This window comes from Onychomys torridus, chromosome 6 (genome assembly GCF_903995425.1).
Source record: "Onychomys torridus chromosome 6, mOncTor1.1, whole genome shotgun sequence".
Lineage (NCBI taxonomy): Eukaryota > Metazoa > Chordata > Mammalia > Rodentia > Cricetidae > Onychomys > Onychomys torridus.
This window is the reverse complement of record NC_050448.1, coordinates 9,790,672-9,817,080: the sequence shown is the minus strand read 5'-3', so window position 1 is coordinate 9,817,080 and position 26,409 is coordinate 9,790,672. Positions and strand designations below refer to the sequence as shown.

Genomic DNA, 26,409 nt, shown 5'->3' with positions numbered 1-26,409 from the left:
TCAGAAGCTCAAGCCATTTGGGAAGAAGAAACCTTAGTTGAGAAAATGCCCCCACCAGATTGGCTGTGGGAAAGCCTACGGTGCACTTGTAAACTGTAGACTGATGGTGGGGGAGCTCACTGTGGGTGGTGCCAACCCTGGACTAGTAGCCCTGAGGTGTATAAGGAAGCAAACTGAGCAAGCTTTGGAGAGCAAGGCAGTAGGCGGCACTCCTCCATGGTCTCTGCTTCAGTGCCTGCCTTGCTTGCCTGGTGATGGACAAGCTGTGAGCTGGAATCAGCCCCTTCCTCCCCACATGGCTTTGGACATGGTCTTTATCCCATCAAGAGCCCTAACTGGGACAGTGGTCATTTCCTCACACTCTTCTGCTTTTCTGGTTTACATGATGTTTTAGTCTTGCAGAGGTGGAGTCGGTGTTGGAGGCCTCGGGTGGGAAGGGAGTGCCCAAAATAGCCCATCAGAAGTTCCTTGGAAGTCAGAAGGTAGGGCTTGGGCACCGTGGGAGCAAAGTGGATCTTGAGGCTGAGAATTACCTTCTCCCCAAGTCTGCTCTGCCCACCTGACTCTTGTTAACTGCAAGTCTGCTTCTCTATGCTGCTTAGGCATGGCTTCTCAGAAAGCTTGGCTTGGATGAGGAACTGAGGCACTTGCCCGCAGCCCAGCCTCCCAGATGCTTCCGCAAGTCCAATCTAAGGCGACTTGATTTCCTCAATTTGAAACTTTGTGTTAAGGACCATGGTGTCAGTGTCCTTATTTCTGCTGTGTGTGCAGTTTCGTCACCATTGAAGTTCTCTTCAGAATGTGGTTTCCTTTCCCCAGAGTCCTCGAGTCCCACAGGCCTGGGCACCCACAGAAATGAGCCTGTGGGACTGTTTTGAGGTCTTCATTGATAGACTGTCAGTGTAGGCATTTCCTAGTTGAAAGGGCTGCAAATGGAATGCCTGCTTAGGCCCAAATACATCAGCCCCATCTTAGAGACACAGGTGTTTTGTCAGTGGCAGGCCAGCGGGCTGATAACCTTTCAGGGACTCTGGGATTCAGGCTTGACTGTGTGCTGCCATCATCTCCTTGGCCAAGTAAAAGAGGGTTGACTGGCTGTTGGCTTGAGAACAAAAGCAGGACAAACCAGACCGGAGCAAGGACTCTGGTGTGTGTGGACTGAGTTCTGGTGTCTCTGTCACCTCAGTGCCGCATTGCTTACTGTGTTAGCCTCTCCGCATCACTCCTCTCACAGTACAGACCAGACCAGCTTCTGCTGTCTACTACTCCATATTTGTGAGTGAATCCACCTCACAGGCAGGAGCAGGGAGAAGGGGCATGTGACCCTTCTCCAATCCCTTATAAGAGGTCACATACAATGGCAGGATGCACCATCTCCTTTAGGCCATATAGCCCAAGGTCATGGGCAGAGCAAATACTATTACAGATGTAATTCATCTTTCCTTCTAAACTTAATATAGTTAACATTTTAAAAACAGTGTTAGCATTTTAACCTAGTTTTCATGCTGTGACTAAAGTTTACCATTTTGTTTTTCCATGCCTTTTTAAATAGTAGTACCTTCATACCCTTTCATCAATTTTCCACCATTCTCTTAAAAATTAGAGGGCTGGAGCTATAGCAGCATAGCAGAGCACTTCTCAGCATGTAAACTGGGTTTGAACCCCAGAATAAATAATAATAAAATAAAATTTAGTTAACTATGCCTATTGCTCATTTTTATTGCAAATTATTCTGTATTGAAAGTAATAAACCCTTGATTCCATTTCACAGTATTCAAGATGGTTGTGGTGGTGATTTGAATAGGAATGGCCCTTATAGACTCATGTGTTTCAATGCATGGCCTATATAGAGTGGCACTATTAGGAGGTGTGGCTTTGTTGGAGGAAGTGTCTCTGTGGGGATGGGCTTTGAGGTCTCAGATGCTCAAGCTATTCCCAGTGTGGCACACAGTTCACTTCCTGTTGCCCTCAGATCAAGATGTAGAACTCTTAGCTACTTCTCTAGCACCATATCTGCTGCCTGCTGCCTTGCTTCCCACCATGATAATAATAGACTAAACCTCTAAAATTGTAAGCTAGTCCCAATTAAATGTTCTCACTTATAAAAAGTGCCATGGTCATGGTATCTCTTCACAGCAATAGAAACCCTAACTAAAAATAATTACAGATTCAAACATCCTGAAGAATAAGTTTTCTTCATTATTACAAAAGTATTTTACCTTATGGAATATGTAAAGTAGTATAAAAAGTAAATGTGTACCTGTGTTCTCCTCACCTGGAGATAGCCATCATAGGTATGTGGCAGGAGCGCATTACCTGGAAACTTGATAGAATGCAGACTCTTAGGCCAATCTCAAAATATATTGAATAAAGATCCTTCACTTAATTTTGTCACATTCAAGTCTGAAAACTACAGGTATGCATGGCCATGACCTTACCAAGTATCTTTCTGAGAGTCTAGGGGAATTCTGTCACGCCTGCCTAGAAAAGGCCCATGGCTTGGTCTTGTGTCACTGAACATTGTGTGTGACAGTCTTTTCCTGTTTGTTCTCTTGTCCCCAGAGCATGTATCTCATGGCTTCAGGAAGTCGTCCACCTTCTGACTGTGCCATAGTTCATTTGACAGACTCCTATTGTTACAGGTTGTTTTGATTCTTTGCAGGGAGGGTATTTTACGGCTGTTGGAACTACACCAGAATGAGCTGGTCCCACTGTTCCTTCCTGACTTCCTTTTAGTTAATTCTTAGAATGTTGCTATTGGACCAAAGGTATGATGGCTGTAAATACTCTTTATATGCTCCAGGAGTGTGCAAAATGCCCCCACGCTAGCTTAGGCCTGTATGAGGTGGTCTGTAGACAAATTACTACTCTGTAATCCCGAAATCTGTAGAACGTGATTGGTTGGAACCAGACTTGGGTTTGCTTTGTAAGTCTGTGAGACTTCTAGGTTATAGAACACCAGATGCTCATATTAAGTAAACTTTATTCTGGAAGGTGTCTTAAGATTTTTTTTTTTAATAAAGAAAAAATGAACTGCCAGATCTACAAATGTGATTCAATTAGGGATTACAGAGTAGTCACTTCACACCTTCAATCACTGTAGGTAAATTTTACTCCTGTACTCCAGGACACTGGGAGGAAAGTCTAAACTGGGCACACACAGCACATATACCATGAAAGAGGCCACATCAATGCAGTCCGCTGCTAGCCCTGAGCAGCCAGTGATCTGTTTTGTCTTATACATTCTAAGAAGTTTTATCTAAATGGAATCTTAGGATGTGGTTTGGGGACTTCGCTTCTTTTGATGGGGGAGTGTGTGTGGATGTGGGTGCTCATGGAGCCCAGAGGACAACCTCAGGTGTTTCTCAGGAACTGTCCACCTTGGTTTTTTGAGATATGTTCTTTCATTGGCCTAGAGATCCCTGCCTTCACCTCTCTAGCTGGATTGCAAATATGCATCACCAAGCCTGACACTTTCTGTAGATGCTGGGGCTGCACTCAGGCGCTCATGCTTACAAGTAAGTGCTTTATTAGAACAAACATCTCCCCAGGATTTAGCTTCTTAACATCCATTTTTGAGGTTAATCTGTGTTGTAGAATTTATGTAGGCCATTCCTTTGTATTGTTAAAGGATTTGCTTTTATGAAACAACATAATTTCTTATTTATGAACTGATAGGCATTTCAGTTGTTTCAATTATTTTGGTTTTGGTTATTTATACACTTTTGATTATTACAAGTGATGCTTTTGAGAACATAATGTTACTGTGTATATGTATTTGTATAGATTATATTTTTATGTCTTGGGGTGAGTTTCTAAGAATGTAGTTGTAGAATCAAATTTATGTTTAACTTTTTAAGAACCTAACAAACTATTTTCCCAAGTGTCTGTGCAGTGCTAGACTCTAAGCAACAGTGTGTGAGGGATTTAACTTTTCCACTTCCTCAGCAGCACCCAGTGCTGTCCATCTTTATTGTAGCCTGTCTTCATTACTTTTCTACTGCTGTGCTGAGACTCCATAACCAAGGCAACTCGTGGGAGAAAGCATTTAATGGGACTTATGGTTTCAGAAGGTGAGTCCATGACCATTACAATGGGGAGCAAGGTAGCAGGCAGGCAGACATGACACTGGAGTAGCAGCGGAGAGCTTGCATGTTGAGACAACAACCCCAAGGCAGAAGAGAGCTAGCTTGGGCTTTTGAAACATCAAAGTTCTCTCCTGGTGACATACCTCCTCCAACAAGACCACCCATCCTAATACTTTCCAAAAAGTTCCAGCAGGTGGGGACCAAACATTCAAATATATGAGCCTCTGGAGGCTATTCTTTTCTTATTTGTTTGGTTTTGGAGACAAGGTTTCTCTGTGTTACAGCTAGCTATCCTGGAACTCACTCTGTAGACCAGGCTGGCCTCAAACTCACAGAGACCCACCTGCATCTGCCTCCTGAGTGCTGGGATTAAAGTCACCACTGCCTAGTCTGGTGACTATTCTTATTCAAACCACTACACAGTCATTCTCTTGAGTATGTGATAGTGTAGCATTACAGTTTTTATTAACATAATTTTTATTGATTATTTGAGAATTTCACATAATGTACCCTGGTCATCTGTTGTGGGAATTTTGATGGCATTGTGACACTCCAAGACTGTTAAATACAGTTTAACTTGAGTCAGGGAGCAGAGCTAGCAACTAGCTGACTAGAACTGGCCATAGAGAAACTTGGATAGAGTTTCTAAACAATTTGGATAGAGAAGACACACAGGAATGAAAGGGCAAGGACTTGAGTTTGGCTCTTCCTTTTGGTTTTAGAACAAGTGAAGAGACATGATTCCTGCTGAGTCTCTAGCCAAAAACCATGGTCAGCTGGTTGCTTCTTGGCTTTTCTGATCTAGCAGGTTTTCACTCACACACCTGACTTCCAAGTCTTTGTTAGTAAATAGAATGATAGAGACTTAGTTTAAACCTACATATGGCGGATGTAGGACCAGAAGGCCCTCCAGGCCATGGCCTGAGTGGTCAGTGGGGTATTGACTGTGAGGCCCTGGGGCCCAGATTATAATTAATTCATGTGCAGCCACTAAGCTGACAGAAAAACATCCATCACCCTTACTTCCCAGTCTTAGGTCTACCCCCTCCCCAGTGGCCTTCTCCCAAAAAGATTAAAAAAAAAATTCAATTTGTGTTGTCCTACAGTCACTGGAACATGGTCAACCTCTCAGTGGTGAGGTAGAGGTTGTCACAGAAGCCTTCTGTGTCTCTTATTCTCAACTGTGAGTCTGATGTCATCGATACCACTGCAGGAGAAGCTTCCTTACCCTTTACAGTCAGCAGGAACATGGATCATAGACTTCCACATGGTGTCTGGCAATAGCACAGACCACAGACATCCACCTGGCCTTCAGCATCAGTACACGCCACGGACCACAGACACCCATAATCCCCAGCAGCAGCCCAGCCCACACACATTTACCTGGCCTCCCCAACATGGCCCTCCAGCAGCAATATGTACCACAGACATCAACATGGCCTCAGGTGGCAGCACAGACCACGGACATTGGAATGGCCTTGGGTAGTAAGTCAGCCCCTAGCTGCAGCAGCACTACAGACCTAGACAAGGCCCCTGGTGGCAGCATGGACCACAGTCATCAACATGGCCTCAGGCAGCAGCTCAGGGAGCACATCAACATGGCCTCAGGCAGCAGCTCAGGCCTCTCTCTACCATGTATGCACCACTTGGTTCATCCATCCTTCCCACCTCTGCCAGTGGCCTTGGAAACCGTAGCACATTACTCAGTACATCTTTACCCACACAGCTCTACATGCAAATACTCTTTGCCACAAGTCATTGGTCTGGATCAAAGACTCTGGTCTCTGAAGCACCATAAATACCTGACCATGGCTGAGACTTCCTCAATCACAGCCATGCTTCAGGTTTTCATCTTCATTGGTGATGTCGTGCTCCCAGATCTGGTTCTGCAGCACCAGCTCCTCATCATGGTCCAGCAGCTTGTAGATGGAGTAGGTGTTGGGGTTCACTGACTCAAAGCACTATATCTGGGCTAGTGTGACAGCTGAGTTGGTCAGGCTCTTCCAGCACATTAGTTTTAATTGGCATTTTCTTAAAGGTACATGATATGGAGGACTTTTTCATCTGATTATTAATCATTTTATGTGGTGAAATGACTACCTAAACCTTTTGCCAGTCCTTTTTAAAACATTAATTTTTTAAATTAAAATATAGTTACATCAATTCCCCTGCCTCCACCTTCTATCCCTTTAATTTCCTCCCAGTGCCTTCTCAAATTTGTGGCCTCTTTTTAATTATTACTGTTACACACACACACACACACACACACACACACACACACACACACACACACGAGGAGGGGAGTCTGCTGAATGATTTGGTGTTGCTTGTATGCATATGTTCTAGGGCTGACCACTTAGTATTAGACAACCGTTCAGGAAACACATCCCAGAGGAAGGCTAGTTCTCCAGCTCTCAGCAGTTGTTAAAGTTTTCATCTAGAGATGGAGGTAGTCTATGAGACTTCCTCATCCACATTGGCATGTCAGCCGGTGATGTCACTGTTCTGGCCTTAAGCAGCCATACTGTGATTTCATAGGTGTAGAAGACACAGTCTTGCAGCAGACTTCCTGGTCCTCTGCACCAACATCAGTGACATTCCCTGACCTTAGGTGCAGGAGTAGATGTGTGGGCTAGGGTCAGGCACCCCACCGTCTATAATAGTTTCCATCTGCTTCAGAAGGAAGCTATGATGGCTGGAGGGGCAAGGCAACCTTACCTGTGGTCTAAGGTTAAGTGTCTGGAACACAGTTAGGAACACCTGGTCTAGAAAGGGGCAGGAGTAGGTCCTCTAAGATCCACAGTGTCTCTAGCCATGGCTGGCTGGCTAGGTTTCCAGTACCAGGCAGGCATGATTTCTTCCTGATCATCAGACCTAATATCCAATTAGACAGCTGTTTGTTACTGCCAAGATGTAAGTGCCACTGCTGCACCTTTAGGGAACCGTGCTCTACTGTCATTGTGTTCATAAGCATTCCTTCCTTGGCAGCTTTCACAGCAATAGAAAAACTAGTTCTCAGGGAAGAGGTCTTCAGGTCAGATCCAACCTGAACCCTCTGAATCCTGTCAATTGGCCAAAGTGATTGTTGTCTTCAGCAGTAAGGACTTGCCTCCAACTCCTGGGAGACAGCCAGGGGCAACAGTAATAACCTGTATTGTTTGGGGGCCTTTTGGACTCCCCTGACCAATGCTCAAAAGGAGGTTTCTCATGCCTGCTACTGGGATTTGTTAACTAGTCTGGCTCTCAGGAAGAGCATTACCATAGTACCTTGTGTGTGTGTGTGTGTGTGTGTGTGTGTGTGTGTGTGTGTGTGTGTGTACCTACACTTTGTCTTAGTTATTAATCTATCCCTGTGAAGAGACATGAGCAAGGTAACTCTTAGAAAAGAAGGCATTTCTCCATTTCAGAGGTCAGTCTATTATCATCATGGCAGGAAGCAGACAGTAATAGTACTGGAGCGGCAGCTGAGAGCTTTACATCCTGAATCAAGGAGGGGTGCAAAGAGACAGACAGAGACTAGGAAACCTCAAAGCCCACCCCCAGTGACACACCTCCTCAGGTCACACTCACTCCCACCACCACACCTCCTAATCCTTCCTAAACAGTCACACTAGGGACAAAAGGTTCAAATGTGTGAACCTAGGGGACCATTCTCTTTCAAGCCACCACCACTTATGTATTATACATAAAGTAATACTCCCTGTGGCTATTCCAGACATCCCCAGTGCAGCTTGCCCTCCTCCTGCCTCCTGCCATGTTTCCCTCATTCCCTCCCACTTAATGACTCCCTTTCCCACCTCCCCTTCAAATCATCTGTATCCTGCTATTCTGGTCTCTAGAGCGCCTTCTCCACCCCAAAGGTTCATTTTGACTCCCTGGCTTCTGCAGTGATTCCAGATTGTATACTCACATCTAAATATTTGGAGCTAGGACCACAAATGAGAGAGAACATGTAGTGTTTGTCACTCAGGATCTGAGTGACCTCATTCAGTATATTAGCTCCACCCATCTACCTGTAAATTTCATGATCTCATTTTCTTAACAGCTGAATAGTATTCTGTTGTGTATATGTATAAATTTTCATTATCCATTCATCAATTGAAGGACATTTAGGCTTTTCCATCTGCTAGCTATTATGAATAGAGTGGCTGCATTGTCTGTGGACCTGTGGTGAGGAAATCCATCATGGAGGAAGAGTACACTGGAACAGAACTCATCACCTCATGGCTGCCAGAAAGCAGAAGGAGGAGACTGAGGACAAGATAGACCCTTCAGGTCACATCTCCGGTGACCGTGTGTCTTGAGTCAGTTCACACCTTTCTCAGTATCTGTCACCTTCCAGTACCAACATCAGAGGATGAAGAATCAATCCATCAGTGGGTTAATCTGTTGATGAAGGCAGTGAGTTCCTAAAGTCCCAGCCACTGTCAGCCAGGCCTCTAATACATGAGCCTTCAGGGACAGTTCAGATTCAAACCCTGAAACACGGTGCCAGTTGGCCCTCTTTTCTGGTGTTTGCTATTACTGATTTTCAACTCAGCTATTCTGGGGAATGTGAAGTTGCATGATGTTGTGGTTTTAGCTTTTCCTAATGACTAATGTGGGGAGCTTCTAGATGTCGCTGGCTGTTTATGCATTTTCTACTCAACATGTCTTTTCAGTTTTGCCAATTCTGCAATGAGTCACCTTTTTGCTCTGAGTCCAGAATTCTCTGTGTACATAGTGTGGCCACATGTCATTCATTAGATATGTGTTGGAAGTAGATTTCCCAAATATTCCTTTTTTTTTCTCTCTCTTTGGTGTTCTATGACTGGAATTTGATTTTAATGAGTTTCTAATCAATTTCTGTGCTTTTTAAAACATTTTAAAGAATGTTTTCTTTTTACCTGCTCTAAAGGTTGCAGAGATAGCCTCCTGGCTGATGGCTGGACAGAGGTGCTCATCACTCAACTCTTCCAGAAAGAAAAGCTAAAGATGCATAATTGTGTTCTGAGGTGAGTGGTCATTGGAGCTCCCTGGAAATTAGAGATTGGACTCCTGTGAGAGTCTGGGACCCTAGACAACAGCATAGTAAGGAAAATAGTCTTGGTGCCTGCCACCCCACACCCACAACTAGAGGAAGACAAGCCTCCTGTGAGGGAAACAGGCCCAGAACACAGTCAGTGTTTGTTAGCAATTTTCACTCCTGGAAGTTTGCATAACCTTCATGCTTGCAGCTCACTGGTGTCAGGAACCTGAAAATGTACAAATATTATCTCCTTTGTATTCCACTGACTGCTACCCACGCCCCAGGGTGCTGTTACTAAAGCCAGCTTGAAAAGGTATCTGAACTTAAACTGGCACTGAGTCCTCATCTGTATCCCATCTTTGGGATGCCACAGACATTCACTCTTCCCTACACTGTAAGGGACAGGCATTGTGACAGAACAGTGTCACCTCTAGAATCAGGAGATAAGAGTGCTTTCCCTTTGAAAAGGTCTGGCTATCAGGAGCATGGCCAGCCATATGCATATAGGCTCACTGAAGGCCTACAAAGTTCCTGCCACCTATTCCCAGTACACTACACTCAAATGCCTATCATCCGCAAGAATAGTGCAATTCTTGCTGCTCTGCCTACATGAGTATGCTGAAGAGTTTTGGGGCAATTCCATGGAGTCAAGCATTGACCAGTCCCCAGATGTACATAGCCAAAGAGAACTTAACTCAGCTCTGGCTATATAGTCCACCTGGGTGCTCTATAGAAGAATCACAAAGGAGCACCAAGATTCTGCTCCCACCCCACCTAGGAAGTCTCTGCTGCCCTACCCATGCACCCTGTCTGACCACATGCTGCTGTCAAGACTGGGTATAAGCCCCACCGAGTGAACATTGAACTTCCCATCTTCCTGTGAGTGTCTAGTCTGCACCACTGATTGAACCACTGCTGGAGCCACCATCCATGCCCAAAGCCTTTCCTATTAGCAAAGCTGGCATCAGCAGATCCCGAAGACCTTTGTCTGAGGGGCTGTCACTCCCACTGTAGAAGTACCTCACCCCCATCACTGTGCTCCACAGACTGGTGTGGTACACACTGCACACACTGTACAGAGTCATTAATCACAACCAAGGAAACTAGGGAAACTATTCTATGGTAGCCATCTAGAATCAGAGCCAACATTGCACCAATACTTTATTGTACATCTTCAGGAGAAATCTGCCTACTAAGAGGGTCATTTCATCAAAATAGAGATTTCTGAACTCCAGGTACATAGATCCCAGTGTAGGATCACAAAGAATCTGAGTGGATGAGGTGGCATCCTCTCAAAGAAAACTCTGACTATGGCAGTAAGTTCCAAATAAACAATGAAAAGGAATGATTATTACTGGGGAGAGGAAGGGCCAGTGGAGAAGGGCATAAAAGGCATTGCAGGGGTGAATATGAGCCAAGTAAAGGACAAATGTGTCATAGTGAAACCCACTCTTCTTTATGCTAATTTGCAAAGAAACAATTGAAAGATAAAGGAATGGTTGTATTTTAAAAAGTGAGATTCCAGAGAATATAGTGAGATATTAAAGAGATACCAAATATTATGAATGTAAAATTCCATAGAGAAATACATTGAAAAAGAACCAAACAGAAATCTTGGGATGAAAAACTCAGTAAATTAAACAGAGTTGCTAGCCTCAACAGACAATCTAGATTAAGCAGAAGAAAGAGTATCTGAACTTATGACTTTATTCCATCCAACCATGACATACCATATCCAGGTCCAGCCAGGCTGGCCCATGCTGTGCCCCAATCCAGCCTGCTAAGTGTGGTCCTCACCTTTTGCTTTGATCAGTGTTTGTTCTGTTGCTGTGGAGAGACACCATGACATATAGTTTCAGAAGCTGAGCCATGACCATCATGGCAGGGAGTTTGGCAGCAGGCAGACTTGGTACAGAACAGTAGGACAGCTTTTATCCCAATCCACAGGCTGGAGGAAGAGAGAGAAAGAGACTGACTGGGCCTGGCTTGGGCTTTTGAAACCTCAAAGCCCAACCCCAGTGATAAACTTCCTCCAATCTTTTCAAATAGTGCCACTCCCTGGTGACCAAGCATTCAAACCTATTAGCCTCTGAGGGCCATTCTCATTCAGACCTCCACACTTCTTATCAAAGAAACTCCTCTTTGCGGAAGACAGACCATCACTGAAAACAATTGGTCAAAATGAAGAGAACAACTGACCACGGGGTACCAATCCCCAGCTGATGCATCTACAATTCAATTCCTGCACCTGAGGCTCAAAAACATAATGGAAGAGGGTAGAAAGATTGTAAAAGGCTGAAGATCAGGTCTGCTGTGAGATTGTTTCCCCTAGAAGTGAAAAGGAAGTTATGCCCAAGATACCTCAACAGTATGGTCCTAAACAAGACCTGAACAATGACAGCGCTAATAGACACTCTAACATCTATTGAAAATCTCATGATTCCCCTCCCCCAGACAAAGAGCCCAGGGATGAGCCCTCTAATTGGTTATCTAGCAACAAGTGGTCAGTCACTGACCAACACTAACTAGACTCAGCAGGTTGTATTTATATATTTATGCAGCTGTGTAGCTAATAAAGAGACCATAAATTTGAGAGGGAATAAGGGGATATGGGAGGCATTGAAGGGAGGAAAGGGAAGGGATAAATGATGTAATTATATTTTAGTTTAATTTATTTTAATTTTAAAAAGAATATTTGAACTTGAAGACAGGCCTTCTGAAAGCTCAGTAAGGGCAAGAACATGTACTCAGGACTTCTGGGACAGCATTAAATGAACAAAGAGTATATTTTTTTGAATACTCAAAGCTGAAGGAAAAAGTTAAGGACACAATTTCAATGAAATAATGTGACAAGAATTCAAATCTTGGGTAAAATGCAGATATATATGTAAACGAGGTATATTAGAACCCTAATGTGACCAGAAAAGATCTTTAATACAGAATACTATAGTCAAGCATAGTGTTGAAGTACGTGGCAAAGAAAAGATTGTAAAATTTATTTTAAAATAGGAGAGCCCTAGTCACAATCCAGATTCCTCAGCAGAAACTACAGGCCAGGAGGGGATGAAGTGAGGTACTGCAGGTCTTGAGAGAAAATCATTTTGGACTAAGCTGCTGTACCCAGCAAAGCTAGCCTTTGGGATGCAGAAGAAATAAGACCCTCTGTGGCGGTTTGAAAGGAAGTGGCCCCCAAAGGGATTTGCACTATTAGGTGTGGCCTTGTTAGAGTAGATGTGGTCTTGTTGGAGGAAGTGTGTCACTGTGGAGGCGGGTTTTGAGGGGCATGATATGATTTCCTACAGGCTTGGGAAGGCCTATTCTTTCAGCCCTATTACCTGTAACTTACCTTGGCAGACATGATACATTCCTGGTATTTCCAAGACCCCCAAGGTCTTCTCTGCTTCACCTTCACAATTTCACACAGCAAGGAGTCTGGTTCTGCTACATTGCCTAACTACACAGGATTTTCTCTGGAACCTTGGTGTAAGCCTCTCTAACCAGGGCTTGCTGGCAGTCTAGCCTAAGTAGTCAATTCTGTTCAGTGAGATCTGGTAAGAAGTGCAGTGGAAGGCGCACAGGATTCTCAGTGGGGAATGGTGCTCCACAGCCCCCCCACCCCTCACCCCCCCCCCCCCACCCCCCCCCCCCCCCCCCCCCCCCCCCCCACCCCCCCCGGTGGAAGGAGAAAACCAAACACGGTGTCGTCCGACCACCATACACAGCCTGTGGTATACATACATCTGCCCACATACACACAATGACCAAATGCAGTTTTAAAATATTGAAAGGCACACAAATGCCATACACAAACTTTTTTATATTTAGGGAGAATTGTTTGGCTCAAGAGTTCTGCTTATCCCCTCAAATTCTGTTCACCTTCCAGAGTCAGCTTTAGGTCTATACACTTCCTGGACTATGAGGGAATAGGAATAAAACAGGTGCATATTTATGGTTGGAGAGCAAGCTGAGAGAGGTCCAGGGAACTAGACCAGCACTGATGGGGCATGCTGTCCCACTGTGTTATGATGTAAGAGCTCCTTCAGACAATTGGCTTGGATCATTTTCTCAGCAATGATGACCAACGTGATTTTAGAAACTCTGTACCTGAGCATGAGAAGTGTTATGGTTTAGATGTAAAGTATCCCCAGAACAAGGCTCATGTATAAGCCTTAGCCTCCAGGTGTTACTAATTTTTAAGTACGTTTGTCGGTTTGTGTGTGTGTGTGTGTGTGTGTGTGTGTGTGTGTGTGTGTGTGTGTGTACACATGCACGTGTACAATGGTATACATGAGGAAGTCAGGCAACAACTTGCAGGAGGAATTGGTTCTCTCCTTCCATCACGCAGGTTGTTGGGATCAAACTCAGGTCATCGGGCTTACTGGTGAGCTCCAGATTCATCGAGAGACTGTCTCAAAGAATAAAGTAGAAAAATGGTTAGGGAAGACATCCTGATATCAACCTCTGGCCACCACATAAAGGTGAGCATACCCACACTCAGGTGCATAGAGGCATATACAACAGACATATACATACAATATATACATACACATACATACAAGCCTGTGTGAAAGCTGCAGGACAGAGAACAGGACAGAAATTTAACTTTAGCCATTTTGTCAAAATGGTACAGGAGCTCAAGCTTGAAGACTGGGTGGCGGTAGTTGTCACCAATCAGCAGAGGAACCCTCTCTGGTGGGAAGACATGTGGGCAGCCTCAAGGTGCTGAGTGAGAGAAGCTTACAAGATAGGGCTTCAAAGCCAGACAGTTAACAGCACTTAGAACTGTGGCTCTTGGCTTCTGACACCAGGGACATGGTTCTAGACTTTCCCGAGTGACAGTGGCTTGTAGGCTGAGCTTTCAGACTCAGAAGCTTATGTCCACAAGCCTTGTGAACCAAATATGGGCTCTGGGTTCTCAAGTCCCCTGCCGGTATTTGCCTTGCTCATTATGCAGACACTGAGACGCCAGTGAGACTGATTCAAGCTGCTGACAGACTTTGTTGTCATACACGTCAGGCTGGTTCTGCAGACATGCAAGACACAGAAGTTACAGGCTCTCAGAGGCTTCCACCAGATTTTGAAGGAATTCCTGGGAGGCCAGGCCGTGTGTAGCAAGGTCCAAGTCCCCCTAGGAAGAAGCTGTGTGTGAAAACGTGACAGTAAGGTCGCATGCAAGGAATGAGGAACATCAAGGAAAACTGCAGGCAACAGCAGAAGAGAGAAACTGTTTAGTCTGCAGCTGGCAAGGCCGTGGGAGCCCCGGGGTCTGTTCTTCAGTCTCCTTAGAGACGCCACTGCTCACACACCTGTGTACCACACTTTCTACACCAGGGTCCTCAGTCGTTACTAGACTTTCACTCATTTTCCAGCCTCTAGATTTTCATCTTAGAAGATGTATGCCTTTAGTACAAAGTGCTTTTCAAAGTTTTCAAAGCCATACCGGTGATAGGTTTGGTTGGTTGGTTGGTTGGTTGGTTGGTTGGTTGGTTGGTTTTGCAGGGGTTGGGCAGTTGCTGGGGATTGAACTCATCAGGGCCTCACCCAAGCTAGATAAGTACTCCACTGAGCTACATCTCCAGCACTCTAACATCTATACAGATACACAGAAGAACTTCACTGATGGTCAGTCCTGACCCATCCCCACTATACATTCCTCCCCCATGTACACACTTTAGATTTTGAGGCAAATTCTAGTAAACTAACTATTCAGTATATATATTTAAAACTCTTAATTTCCATTTCCTCTGTAAAGACTCTAGAAATACAGTCACATCCTGAGGTACTGTTGTTTAGGGCTTAAACTTCTGAATCTGAAGGGAGCAGAGTTCAGATCACAACGAAGTTATAAATTAAAAACTCCTTAGTATCCTAAAATTTCTAGTTAGCACCCAACTTTTTACTATAAACATGTTTGCTTTAATTCATCCAGTAAGTTCTACACACTGTATCTACTTGTATCTCTTAAGCCCCCTTTTTGTGGATTTATTTTTCTTTTATTGAAAATAGATGTTTTTCATACAATATATTCTGATAATGGTTTCCTCTTTCCCATCTTTTCAGAGACTCCCCCACTTCCCTCCCACTGGAATCCATACTTTATCTTAAGCCTTTTACTCTTTGTACTGTTTATAGTTTACAATGAGACAAGTCCCATAGAGCTGGCCATGTCTTCATTTTCCTGCTTCTAGTTATCATTGGGTGTTCTTTTTCTCTCTCCTCTGTGTGTATGAGAAACTGTCATTGAACTCAAAGGTTTCATTGGCTTCTGATTTGACAAGTCTGCTTTGTAGGTACAGTGGATTCTTTCATCTCCTCCTTTGAGGGAGATGATAACCAGTGGCCTATCTCTATTTTGAACATCAAGGGCTGGAAGGTGATACTTTGCAGATTTTATCATTCCTTTGTTTTGCTGTTCTGTCCCCAGGTGGCGCAGTTAGTACAGGAGATGTAGCAAAAACATGTCTCAGTATTTTCTTATTTACGAAGAATCAGTGATTTGGTTCTTCAGTGTCCTCCAATGTCACAAATAAGGCCATCTTCTTTATTTTCTCTGTGTGTATGTATGCACATGCCTGTGTAAAAAAGGCTAGTCTTCAGGAAAGATGGTGTCTCCACGTATTGAATCACCTTGCACTTCCTCAGAAAGTCAGTTGACCATACCTTTTGGGGTCTATTTCTGAATTATTTTCTGTACCATTGACTTATGAGAAAGACCTTATGCTAATACCATGCTGTTCTTATTTCTGTATTTTACAAGTCTCAACTCAGGTTATATAAATTGTTAGATAAAATGTTACATACAGTTGTTCATACAAATTATTTTCATTCTCCCAAGACACATGTCTTTCAGATAAAGCATGAATGAGTTTGTTGGATCCCACAAGATAAGCTTTCTGAGTCTTCTAGTCTAGTTCTCTTTCACAGATTTAGGACTTCTCTTCCATAATAATTCTCGGCTTTCAGAATATTGTGCTTTGTCAAGTGCACCCTTAAGTTTTTCTTATATTTCCTGCTCTTGTATGTTTACTTCCTTTCTAAGGCTTTGTAGTACACATAGATATAATTATGATTGATCTATGTTAATTAGCCAAGCTTTTATTCTGGCTTCCTTAAATTTCCCTAAGTAAATGGTCATGTCACCCACAAATAAAGATAGTTCTACTTCTTTCCAGTCTATATTCCTTTGATTTCCTGCTCTTGCATATGGCATAGATGAGTTTCTCTAGTGAAACATTGAGTAGGCATGAGAGTGGACAACAGCATGATCTAGAGGGAAATTGCTACTCTGACCACTAAGCATGAGGTGTAGGTGTGTCTTATCTGGTCGGGAAAGTGCCTGTTTATTGCTTGTGAGTTTGTATCCTGTTGGGTTTTATGAACCGCTTTCTGCATCCCCTCTGTTGATCCTGAGATTCTTCTGTCCCTCTGCTACCATGGTGAGGTAGTTACTAGATTCCTTCGCTAGTTGGCACTGCTTGTGGTAGCACTTTGTGTGCTGGGAGACTCCATTGCTAGAGTTTTTGTAAAAGTTTTTGCTCCCATGTTCATAAAGTATGTTGATTTATGATAGACTTCTTGAACTACTATTCTGGTCTTGTGACATGAGCTAAGATCTGTACTAAGTTTAGTACTTTATTCTTAAATGTTTGGTGGAATCAGTCAATGAAAACAACTGTGTTGAAACTTTTTGAGGGAAGGTTTTAAATACATCTTTTTATTAAGATTAAAATATTTTTATGTGTATTAGTGTTTATGCCTGTATTGTGTATGTGCGTACGTGCAGCACAGATGTGCCTAGTGCCTGCTAAGGCTGGAATAGGGTATTGGATCCCCGGACCTAGTGTTACAGACGGCTGTGAGCCACTATGTGGGTACTAGGGCCAAATCCAGGTCCTCTGCAAAAGCAGCTGAGTACTTTTATCTGCCGAGTCGTGTCTCCAGCCAGAGGTTGGTTTCTTTAATAGAGATATTTAGCACTCTTTTGTGAATGAGTTTTGGTAGTATCCTTAAACTATTTCATCATAAATGTTTAACTTTTGGAAAAATGATTCAAAATAGTCATTTATCTTATTAATGATTATAGGAGCTCCAGTAAGGACTTGGCTTTCCTAATGCTTAGAATACCTTCCTTAAATGTCTCACCATTACTGCCGCCCTCCCAAAACAGCCAGTGTGCCCCATGAACTCTTGTGTTCGCCTGGCTGTCTGCTGCAGCCCAGGCTGTGCTGAGATTACAGACGAGCCGTCGTGCCCAGCCCTGTGCTGGCTTTCCATTTCATTGATTGCTGCTCTTTATTCTGGCCTTCCTTCAACACTCTCACTTCTTGGTTGAGATATTCTTTTCCTATTTGAACAAGTCAGAAGAAAACCCCCAAAACTACTAGAATAATTGAATTAAAATCGAATAGTAATTTTAACCAATTTTCTTACATTTGTACTGTTGCTTTTCAAAGTTAGTTTCCTCTGTAGCTTTTCTGTTGTGAAATAGATAGTATGGGTTTAACAACATTTTCAAAGGACACAGAGAACACTGAGGAATTGCTGTAGTCAGGGCAGGCGTAACAAGTCATCTCAAAATCCCAGTGGCTTAATGCAGCAAAGATTTGCTCATACCACGCATTAATGGTGACTCCTCAGTGGCTTTGCCCTATAGTCAGGACCCACACTGGCATCACCTAGCATGTAGCAGGGAAGAGAATACTGAAGGATATCCCCATGTGGGCCAACCTAACAGTGAGAATCTAGGAACTATATATGAAATGTAATGTGTGTGTATGTGGAGGGATATGTGTATGTATGGCATTTGTGTGTATGTATATGTGTATGTATATGGGATGTGTACATGTGTACACATATGAGCTGTGATGGGGGCAATATGGGCTATTGAAGGACTGAATAAAATGGATAATTTTCGTTGTGTATATTTCAGGAACTTCAGCTTTGTACCTATCTATTATATATAACAAGTTTCAAAACCACTATCAAACAAGAATTACATCTTAAAAGCATTTCATTTATGTTTTGTGAGAGTTTCCTTAACCAACAGCCAATTGCAGTCTCCTGTGGGTAACAGCAGTAACAGAATCCCTTGCATGTGGATGGTGCCTGTTCCTAGAGTCTTTCCTCTATAGATTGGGCCCCTTTTTTCATTTCCACTTGTGGCTTGGGCCATAATTATGCACTGTATTTTTAGAATTGATCTTAGGACTCTAAAGGTATGTGACACCCACCCTGACAAGTTCTTCACAGGTTCTTTCCATGCAGCCGGCTCACAAAGGCATCGGTAGTGCTGATGCATTTTCTGCACCCAGGACCCAGTGCAGACACAGCTGCACCTGTCTTCCCATGCTGTATTCAGTGAATTAAACTTAAGATCAGAAATGAGATTCTGCAGCACAACTGTTGGATTATAATAATACTTACAGTTACTAACCCTTTTTATTCTCCGACTCCTATGAATGTACAGAGAATTTTCCAGAAGCGATATGGTATGTGTGACAGCTAGACAGATTAAATGCAGGTGATGAGAATTTAGCTGATAGTAAGCTAGACACTAAAGCAGTTGTGAAACAATGTAAGTTTGCTCAGTTGTTTTTGGTTTGGGAAAATATAATGATTTTTTTCATTTAAAAATATTATTTATACCAAAACTGTTAGGAGATCCTTAAACCAAATAGTAAGAATTATTGGTATGACACTGGGAAAACTGCAGTATACTACAAGATTTCTTTAAACAGATGCTGTGTTAGGTGTACCCAACTCAGCATCTCAAGTGACTGTCAATCTAAGTATGGTCCTTCTCCCTGCTGCTCAGAGAAACTGAGATGGGAAGCACATGGGCTGCCTCTGTTCCCCAAAGCTTTGTTTTCTCTACAGGGACATATAGACTGTTTACAAAAATGGCTGTTAATGCTGGTCACTTTTGTTTCCTTTCACAGAGGTTACTCACATGTGTTGGTATAGTAAAACAACACACAAGGAGCCAACAATAATGCAGTTGAAGGACGTAAAATGAAAACCATAAGTTCAAGTCAAGAAGAGAGTAAGTATGGCATGTTAGTATAGTATAGGAAGTATAGCATGTTAGTGTAGTAACTATAGCATGTTCGTTGGTATAGTATAGTAACTATAGCATGTTTGTTAGTACAGTATAGTAACCTATAGCATGTTCATTAGTATAGTATAGTAAGTATAGTATAGTATAGGAAGTATAGCATGTTTGTTAGTACAGTATAGTAACTATAGCATGTTAGTACAGTATAGTATTTTAAGTACAGCATAATCTAAAGATAGGAGCTGGGCTTGGTGGTGCATGCCTGTAGACCCAGCTCTCGGGAAGCAGAGGCAGGTGAAGCTTGGTCTTCAGAATGGGTTCTAGGACAACCAGGACTACATGGTGCTATAGACAGGAAAGCACCAAAGGGACCAGCCAGGCCTGCCAGTGCTTCCATGCTGGGCCAGATCTCAAAGCAAGTCTCCAAGGCACAGATGTCTGGGAAAGGCCTTCCATGTCTGCTCTCTAGGTTGTACTTGAGGCACATGAATACAGGAACAGACCACATTCTCTACATCTCTGAATCCCTGTGGATACTTCTAAGGGGAAATTCTGGACAGGTGGAGTATGATTTCACCTCATCCTGGGAGCCTATTGAAAGGAGAAAATATTGGAATTTTGAATACTTATAGTGGGTTATGGGAGAAGGGGCTACATACATAAAAATCTCTAAGAAATGTCTCATCTGAGAAAGTTCTGATTTCTGTAGCCATATTCAGGAACCACCGTAAAATGACCCCAAACCTCATTTCATGCATGCTCCCTTTAATTGCTCTTACCACCTCAAGATGTGTATCTTCCTGAATTTTCTCCCAGTTGTGATTCTCTTACATATTCTGCTTCAGACTTTTCTTCATCCAACCCTTCCAAGCAAGTTCTCTGCTGGAGCCAATCCTTTCTTCACCTTTTTGAACCCCTGGGAAACACTGGGTCCTCCAGATGTTAGCCTGCACTTTCTGGCTTTGCTAATTCCAGTCTGGAGAGAAGATGTAAGCAATAGAATCCCTAAAGATAGAGCATTCTCTTGCTTCTTTTACTCCAAAGATATACTTTTAAAGTTGGATTTTAAAGAAATTGTTAATTCTCATTTACTTTGGGGGGAGCCACAGCCTATGTGTGGAGGTCAGAGGACATGGAGTTGTAGGGTCAACTCAGGTCATTGGGCTTGGCAGCAGACACCTTCACCTGCTGAAGAACCATCTCACTGGCACTGGATTTTTATGATTTAGTTTTAATTATGTGTGTACACATGAATACAGTTGCCCATAGAAACCAGAGACATTGGATACCCCTGGAGCTGGAGTTAGAGATAGCTGTGAGCCATCCCATGTGGGTGCTGAGAACCAAACCGGCTCATTTACAGGAGTATGTGCTCTTTATCACCCAGCCAGTCCTTGGCCCAGGGTTTTTATAAGTGGGAACCCTCAGCATTTTCCTCCCTCACCCTCACTTTAAGCCAACATTGGCAGTTTAAATTTAAGCCAATTTGTCTTTTGGTCCAAGGAGGGCTTTATGTGGTCTGTTCTTCCCTCCAGACTTCCTGATCCAGGCCCCCACTTATCTAGGCATGCAGTGTCAGCCAGGCGGACAGCTACATTTCTTTGTCATGGAATGGGACTTTTTCAGAATGGATCAATTTAAACTGGAGTGTGCACAGGGGGAAAAAAAAAAACCTTGAGTGAAGAAAAGTGCTTGCTTCTTTGGTGTCTTTTATAGCTGTGGTTATAAAATACTGCATTTTTATCACAATTTTTACATCTTCATATAAATAAATTATTTCCCTTGATGAGTTTGTGGCACACTAGATTGATGGTCCTGGGAAGTCATGATCCACACTGTGAACAGACTGATAGCCTCCTCAACACTGGCTCCTTCGCCCTCAGTCTCCTCACTAATCCTCTGAAATTATTTGGTCATCAGGCAACTGAGGCCTGTCATTTTTCTTTACTCTGTGAAGTATACAAAAGACAGAAACACCTACTAGTGTTAACTATCATACCATTTTGTCTATTGTTTTAGTATTTTATGAATACATAATTTCACATGAACTTGATGTATTGCTGTTTTAAATATTTTTTTTCTTTGAGAATCATTTTGATCATATCCATCTCCCTATCTACCCAACTTCATATATTCTTACTCATTTGCTCCTTCCTTCTTCCTTTCTCTCCCTGGACTCCCCACTCTTACTCAAAAAACCATCAAGCCAGTTTGTGTTGGCCAACTAGTTCTGGACATGGATCTTACTCTGGAGTATGGTCAATCATCAGGTGTCATTCCACTAAAGACAGTGGACTCTCCCTCTCCTGGCACTAATAAAATGCCAGTAGCTTCTCATCTAGGGGCAAGACTTGGTGACACATTCCCTCCTTCATTCTGGGATTTAGTGTGGCTTGAGTTTGTGCAGGTCTTGTGCATGCCATCGCAAGCTCTCTGAGTTCATGTGCATCTGTCCTGTTCTGTACAGAAAAGTCTCCTTGAAGCCATTCACTACCTTTGGCTCTTCAAATCTTTCTGCCTCCTCTTCCACATGGGTCTCTGATCCTTGAAAGGAAGGATAAGATACAGATAATCCCATTTAGGGCTGGGAATTTCAGTCTCCCTCTCTTCATGCTGACCAGTTGTGGGTCTGTATGTTAATTGGCAGCTATTATAATAAGTGCTTCTGATGAGGGTTGAATGATGCACTGATCTTCAGGTATAGCAATATGTCATTAGGAATAGTTTTATTGCTCTTTCAGTTAGCAGAATAATAGTATGTTTCCTCCTAGGGCCTATAACCTATCTAGCTACAGGTTCTGGACCTCATTGATGATGTCAGGTATGGGTTCCATCTTGTGGAGTAGGCCTTAATATCCAATCAAAAAGTGATTGGTTACTTTTATAACATTTATGGTACTATTACCAGGCAGGTTGTTATTGTAGCTCACAGAGTTCATAGTTGGATGAGACAATTACTTTTCTCCTCTGGTAGCATGCATAGTACCTTCCAACAATATGAAAGCTAGCCAGTAGTAGCAGTGAAGCTTCCAGTTGAGAACCAGCTATATTTCTTCATGTTCTATGACTCAAAAATGTAGTATCTTCAGCAATAAGGTTTTACCATCAATTTCTAGAGGGCAACCAATACATTGGCAATAGGATGTAATGTTTGGGTGCAGATCTATGGACACCATTGACCAACAACTCAAAAAGATAGACCACCCCCAGAATAACTCCATCTAGTTGTGTGCTCTCAAAGGGTCTTTTGTTTTTTTAAGATCGTTTCTCTATGTAGCTCTTGGCTGCCCTGGAACTCACTCCGTAGACTAGGCTGGCCTCGAACTCAGAAATCCACCTGTCTCACCTCTTGAGTGCCAGAATTAAAGGCATGTACCACCACTGCCTGGCTCAAAAGGCCTTTAGTATGGGCTATTCTTCACCATATTCTGTTCTCTATTATGCCCTCCCAAGCCTACCCCACTTAATCATTCCTGTTCCATTTTTTTTTCTTCTCCAAAATGTATCACAAAGGGATATTGTTTTTGTCACAGGCCTTTTCTACATCTGATGATATGATCACGTGGTTTTTGGCCTTTATTCTATTTATGTGGAGAATTATATCTATTGATTAACTTACATTGAACCACCATGGAAGCCAAATTTATCATAGTGAATAATAGTTTTTGATGTGTTCTTGGATTCTGTTTGCAGGTATTTTGTTGAGAATCTTTACATTCACGCTCATAAGAAATATTGGTCTTTAATTTTCCTTAGTTGGTCTTTGTCTCATTTGGGTATCAAATACCAGCTTCATAAAGAGTTTGGAGGTATCCCTCCAGTTTGTTTTATGAAATAACCTGAGGAATATTGGTGTTTTCTCTGAGAGTTGTTTGGTAAAATTCTAAACTGACTATCTGGCTTAGGCTGTTTTAGTTGAGAGATTTTTAATTACTGCTTCTATCTCTTTAGATGTTGCAGGTCTGTTTTAATTTTTAACTTTGATAGGTTATACACATAGAAAAATTCACCCATTTAAGTTTTCAATTTGGTATAATACAGATTTCAAAAGCCTATACTTATGATTCTGTGAATTTCCTCAGTGTCTGCTATAATGTCATTTTCATCTCTAATATTAATTTGGATCCTCTCTTTTGGTTAATTTGGTTAAAGGTTTGCCAATACTGTTAATTTTTTTTAAAGAACTAACTCATCTTTTCATTGATTCTTTGAATATTTTTGTTGTTTCTATTTCATTAATTTCACTTCTAAGTTTAATTTTTCCTATCTTCTCTCTTTGGGTATGTGTTCTTATTTTTCAAAAGTTTTGAAGCATATCATTAAGTTATTAATATGAGATAGCTGCTGCCCTAGCTGGTCTGGATCTTCTATGTAGACCAGGCTAGCCTTGAACTCAAGAGATCCACGTGCCTGTGCCTCCTGGGAGCTGGGATTCCACATGCCACTATACCCTGCATTTCACTTAAAATATTGTAGAAGTTTATCGTGTGAAAAATTTCAACAAGTATAGGAAGAATGCTTTTCACTAGAAAACTAAATCTTCCTATCTGAATGAGCTTTTTAATGTTGTTTTTATACAAGGGATCAAACCCAGTGTTGTGAACATACAAAGCAAATGCACCACCACTGTGCTACATCCCAGCTTTCTTGATATTTTTAATGGCTGCATACAGTACATCTTAACGATATTCCTACCATCTAATTGTTGACATTCCTCATATTTATTGTTGTTAGGATTTGGTGGTTCTTGTTGCTTGTGTGTGTGTGTGTGTGTGTGTGTGTGTGTGTGTGTGTGTGTGTATGTGTACTTGGTATATAAGTTGTTTGGATTCTGCAGGGGATAGGGTGCCAGGGATCAGACCCAGGAGGGGTTTTGCATATTCCAGGCAATGAACTTTACCCTCTAATCTTTTTTTCTTGAAAGGCTGTTTCTAGAATCTTCTTCCTTTCTTGGCTTCTTCGTCTGTGACCTCTTTCCCACTTGCCCATGCATTTGATACTCAAGCTTCAGCTCATGCCCTGATCTCTCGTATTTATTATGTTCTTGGGTACCCATGTTCATGCCCAATCCTGTTCTTTCCTGTGTTCTCTCCCGTTGCCGTATCTAAACAAGCAAATCCCAAAGAGAAATCCTGCTCTTTCATAGGCTCCCATTATTCTCAACCCAGGTATTTTTGAGCTTTAGAGAAAGCTAGAGAGAAAATGTGAAAATGGCTACTCAAAATGGCCCCTAAACATAACCTCTAAATCTCATCATCAAAAGGACAAAAAGGGAGGTTGACTAGAGCAATTGGTAATTACCTTGTGCTTGCTTCTTCTAGTGGTTTGGCTGAGATAAATGCAAGTTATCTCTTTTACAAGTTATTAAAAACCATACTTCATAGAGAAGTCACACTTTCATGTAATATTTAAAGACAGCTCAAAAACTGACCACCTTTGATCCTCATCTCTATTCATAGCATTCAGAGAGATCACTGTGCATCCACCTGTCAACTGGTAATGCTGCTCCACTCCACTCACAAGTCACAAGTTGGTGCAAGTAGAGAAGCATGTCAAGTTTACAGTAGAGAGAGCACCATGATAACATCAAGGTTTTTCTTCTTTTTTACAGGAAAGAAAATAAAGCGAAGCTGTTTCTTGTCCTATGTATTCATCAGATCATCTTGAAATTTAACTAAAATGACAGCGAACTGTTCTTTTCAGCACCTGTTACTTCAGTCAAAGCAGCCCCTAGACATTAATTGTCTGTTGTTCTTGATCATAATTGGGAAAACATTATTAAATATCCTTATACTGGGGATGAAAAGGAAAGACACCTACTGGAGTTTTATCGACTATTTCTGTTTTTCACTAGCTTTTGTTGATCTTCTGCTGTTGGTAAACATTTCCATTCTATCCTACTTCAGGGACTTTGTAGTTCTAGGCATTAGGTTTACAAAATACCACATCTGTCTGCTCATACAAATCATCTCTTCCACTTATGGCTTTTTGCATTATCCAGCTTGCTTACTAGCTTGTATAGATTACTCTTTGAATCTGTCTGGAGCCACCAAGCACTCACCTAAGTGGCAAAAGTTCTTTTACCTCTTGACAGTCACTTTAACCTGGATTTCAGTCTTTGCTTATGTTCTGGGAGAGCCAGCAATCTCACAAAGCCTGCAGACACACATAGCTGCTGTGTACCAATGCCCTTCCTATGTCAGCACTCAGAGTTACTGGCTGTCACTGTCTATGCTGATGGTTTTATTTGTGGCTTTTCTGATTTCGTGGCCAGAAGTTGTTGCCTTGGTACAGGCTATGAGGATAGTATCCTATATGAACGAGACTGTCCTCTACTTTCCTTTCCCATCCCACTCTGGTTACACTGTGCGCTCTAGAGAAGCACTCTTGCCCAGGCTTGTTGTGTGCTTTCTTGGTACCTGGTTTCCCTTTGTAGCACTTCAGGTCCTCACCCTCTCACTCAGAGTTCAAATCCCAGCGTACATGGACATGAATGTCCCCTGGCTGTACTTTGTCAACAGTTTTCTCATTGCTGCAGTGTGTTGGTTGAACTGCCACAAGCTTTATTTAAGAGGCAGCATATTATCTGTAGATCCTTTTGTCAACTGGAAATGCTGTTTTGTTCCAATCCATAGACTTAAGCAAGTGGAGAGGCCTGTGTCCATAATCATCTGTTAATATGCTGCTGTGTTGGGAGGAACTCCATCCAGAAGCACCAAGATCAATCTTACGAGCAGGACAGAGGTGGCTCAGGACACGTAACTGAAGCCTAATGTTCCCCTAATGTTCTTCTGTTCAGCACAGCCTCTGTGTGGTGCATATTAAATAGTGCTGAGCACACCTGAACACACCAAAGTTTTTATGCCTGTTTAGCAACATTGTGTAAGCATTTGGTATTAATCCAAAAGTAAAATAAACACATGAATATGTGGCCAGCTTGATGTTTTACTCCAAAAAACTACTGGATGCAAAATGTTAAATAAATTTAAGATTTCACTGCCAACTTTAAAATCTGAACTTAAATATGTTAACAACTTTAGAGCAAAATAAAATGATTTGGTATAAACTTTAAGGGGAAGATTAATTCATTTTAAATATAGCTAAAATATTTTATTATAAATATTCCCAGAAAGTTCCAGCTGTTCAGCTTACAGAGCTGGGAACCATGGGGGCTCTTGCCATGACACACCAATTTCATGTTCATTTAGAACATTTGTACATCAGATCATAAATATGTTAGTAACATATACTACAAAAAG

The 26,409-nt window shown here is 42.3% G+C and overlaps 1 protein-coding gene across 6 annotated transcripts in view; it reads left to right on the top strand.

Moving 5' to 3' along the window:
- Positions 1–26,204, top strand: part of Gpr160 (G protein-coupled receptor 160) — a 31,398-nt gene extending 5,194 nt beyond the window's left edge. For 3 of the 6 annotated variants that reach the window (XM_036191248.1, XM_036191250.1, XM_036191249.1), the window contains exons 2-4: positions 8,986–9,082; positions 19,035–19,138; positions 24,762–26,204. In XM_036191248.1, coding sequence (XP_036047141.1) covers positions 24,830–25,828 — 999 coding nt within the window. In that variant the 5' untranslated portion in view covers positions 8,986–9,082; positions 19,035–19,138; positions 24,762–24,829 and the 3' untranslated portion in view covers positions 25,829–26,204. Of the gene's footprint in view, positions 1–8,985; positions 9,083–13,543; positions 13,575–19,034; positions 19,139–24,761 lie in introns of those variants that run through there. The other 3 variants (XR_004945288.1, XM_036191252.1, XM_036191251.1) reach the window with 3 other exon arrangements.
- Positions 26,205–26,409: the final 205 nt, after the last annotated feature.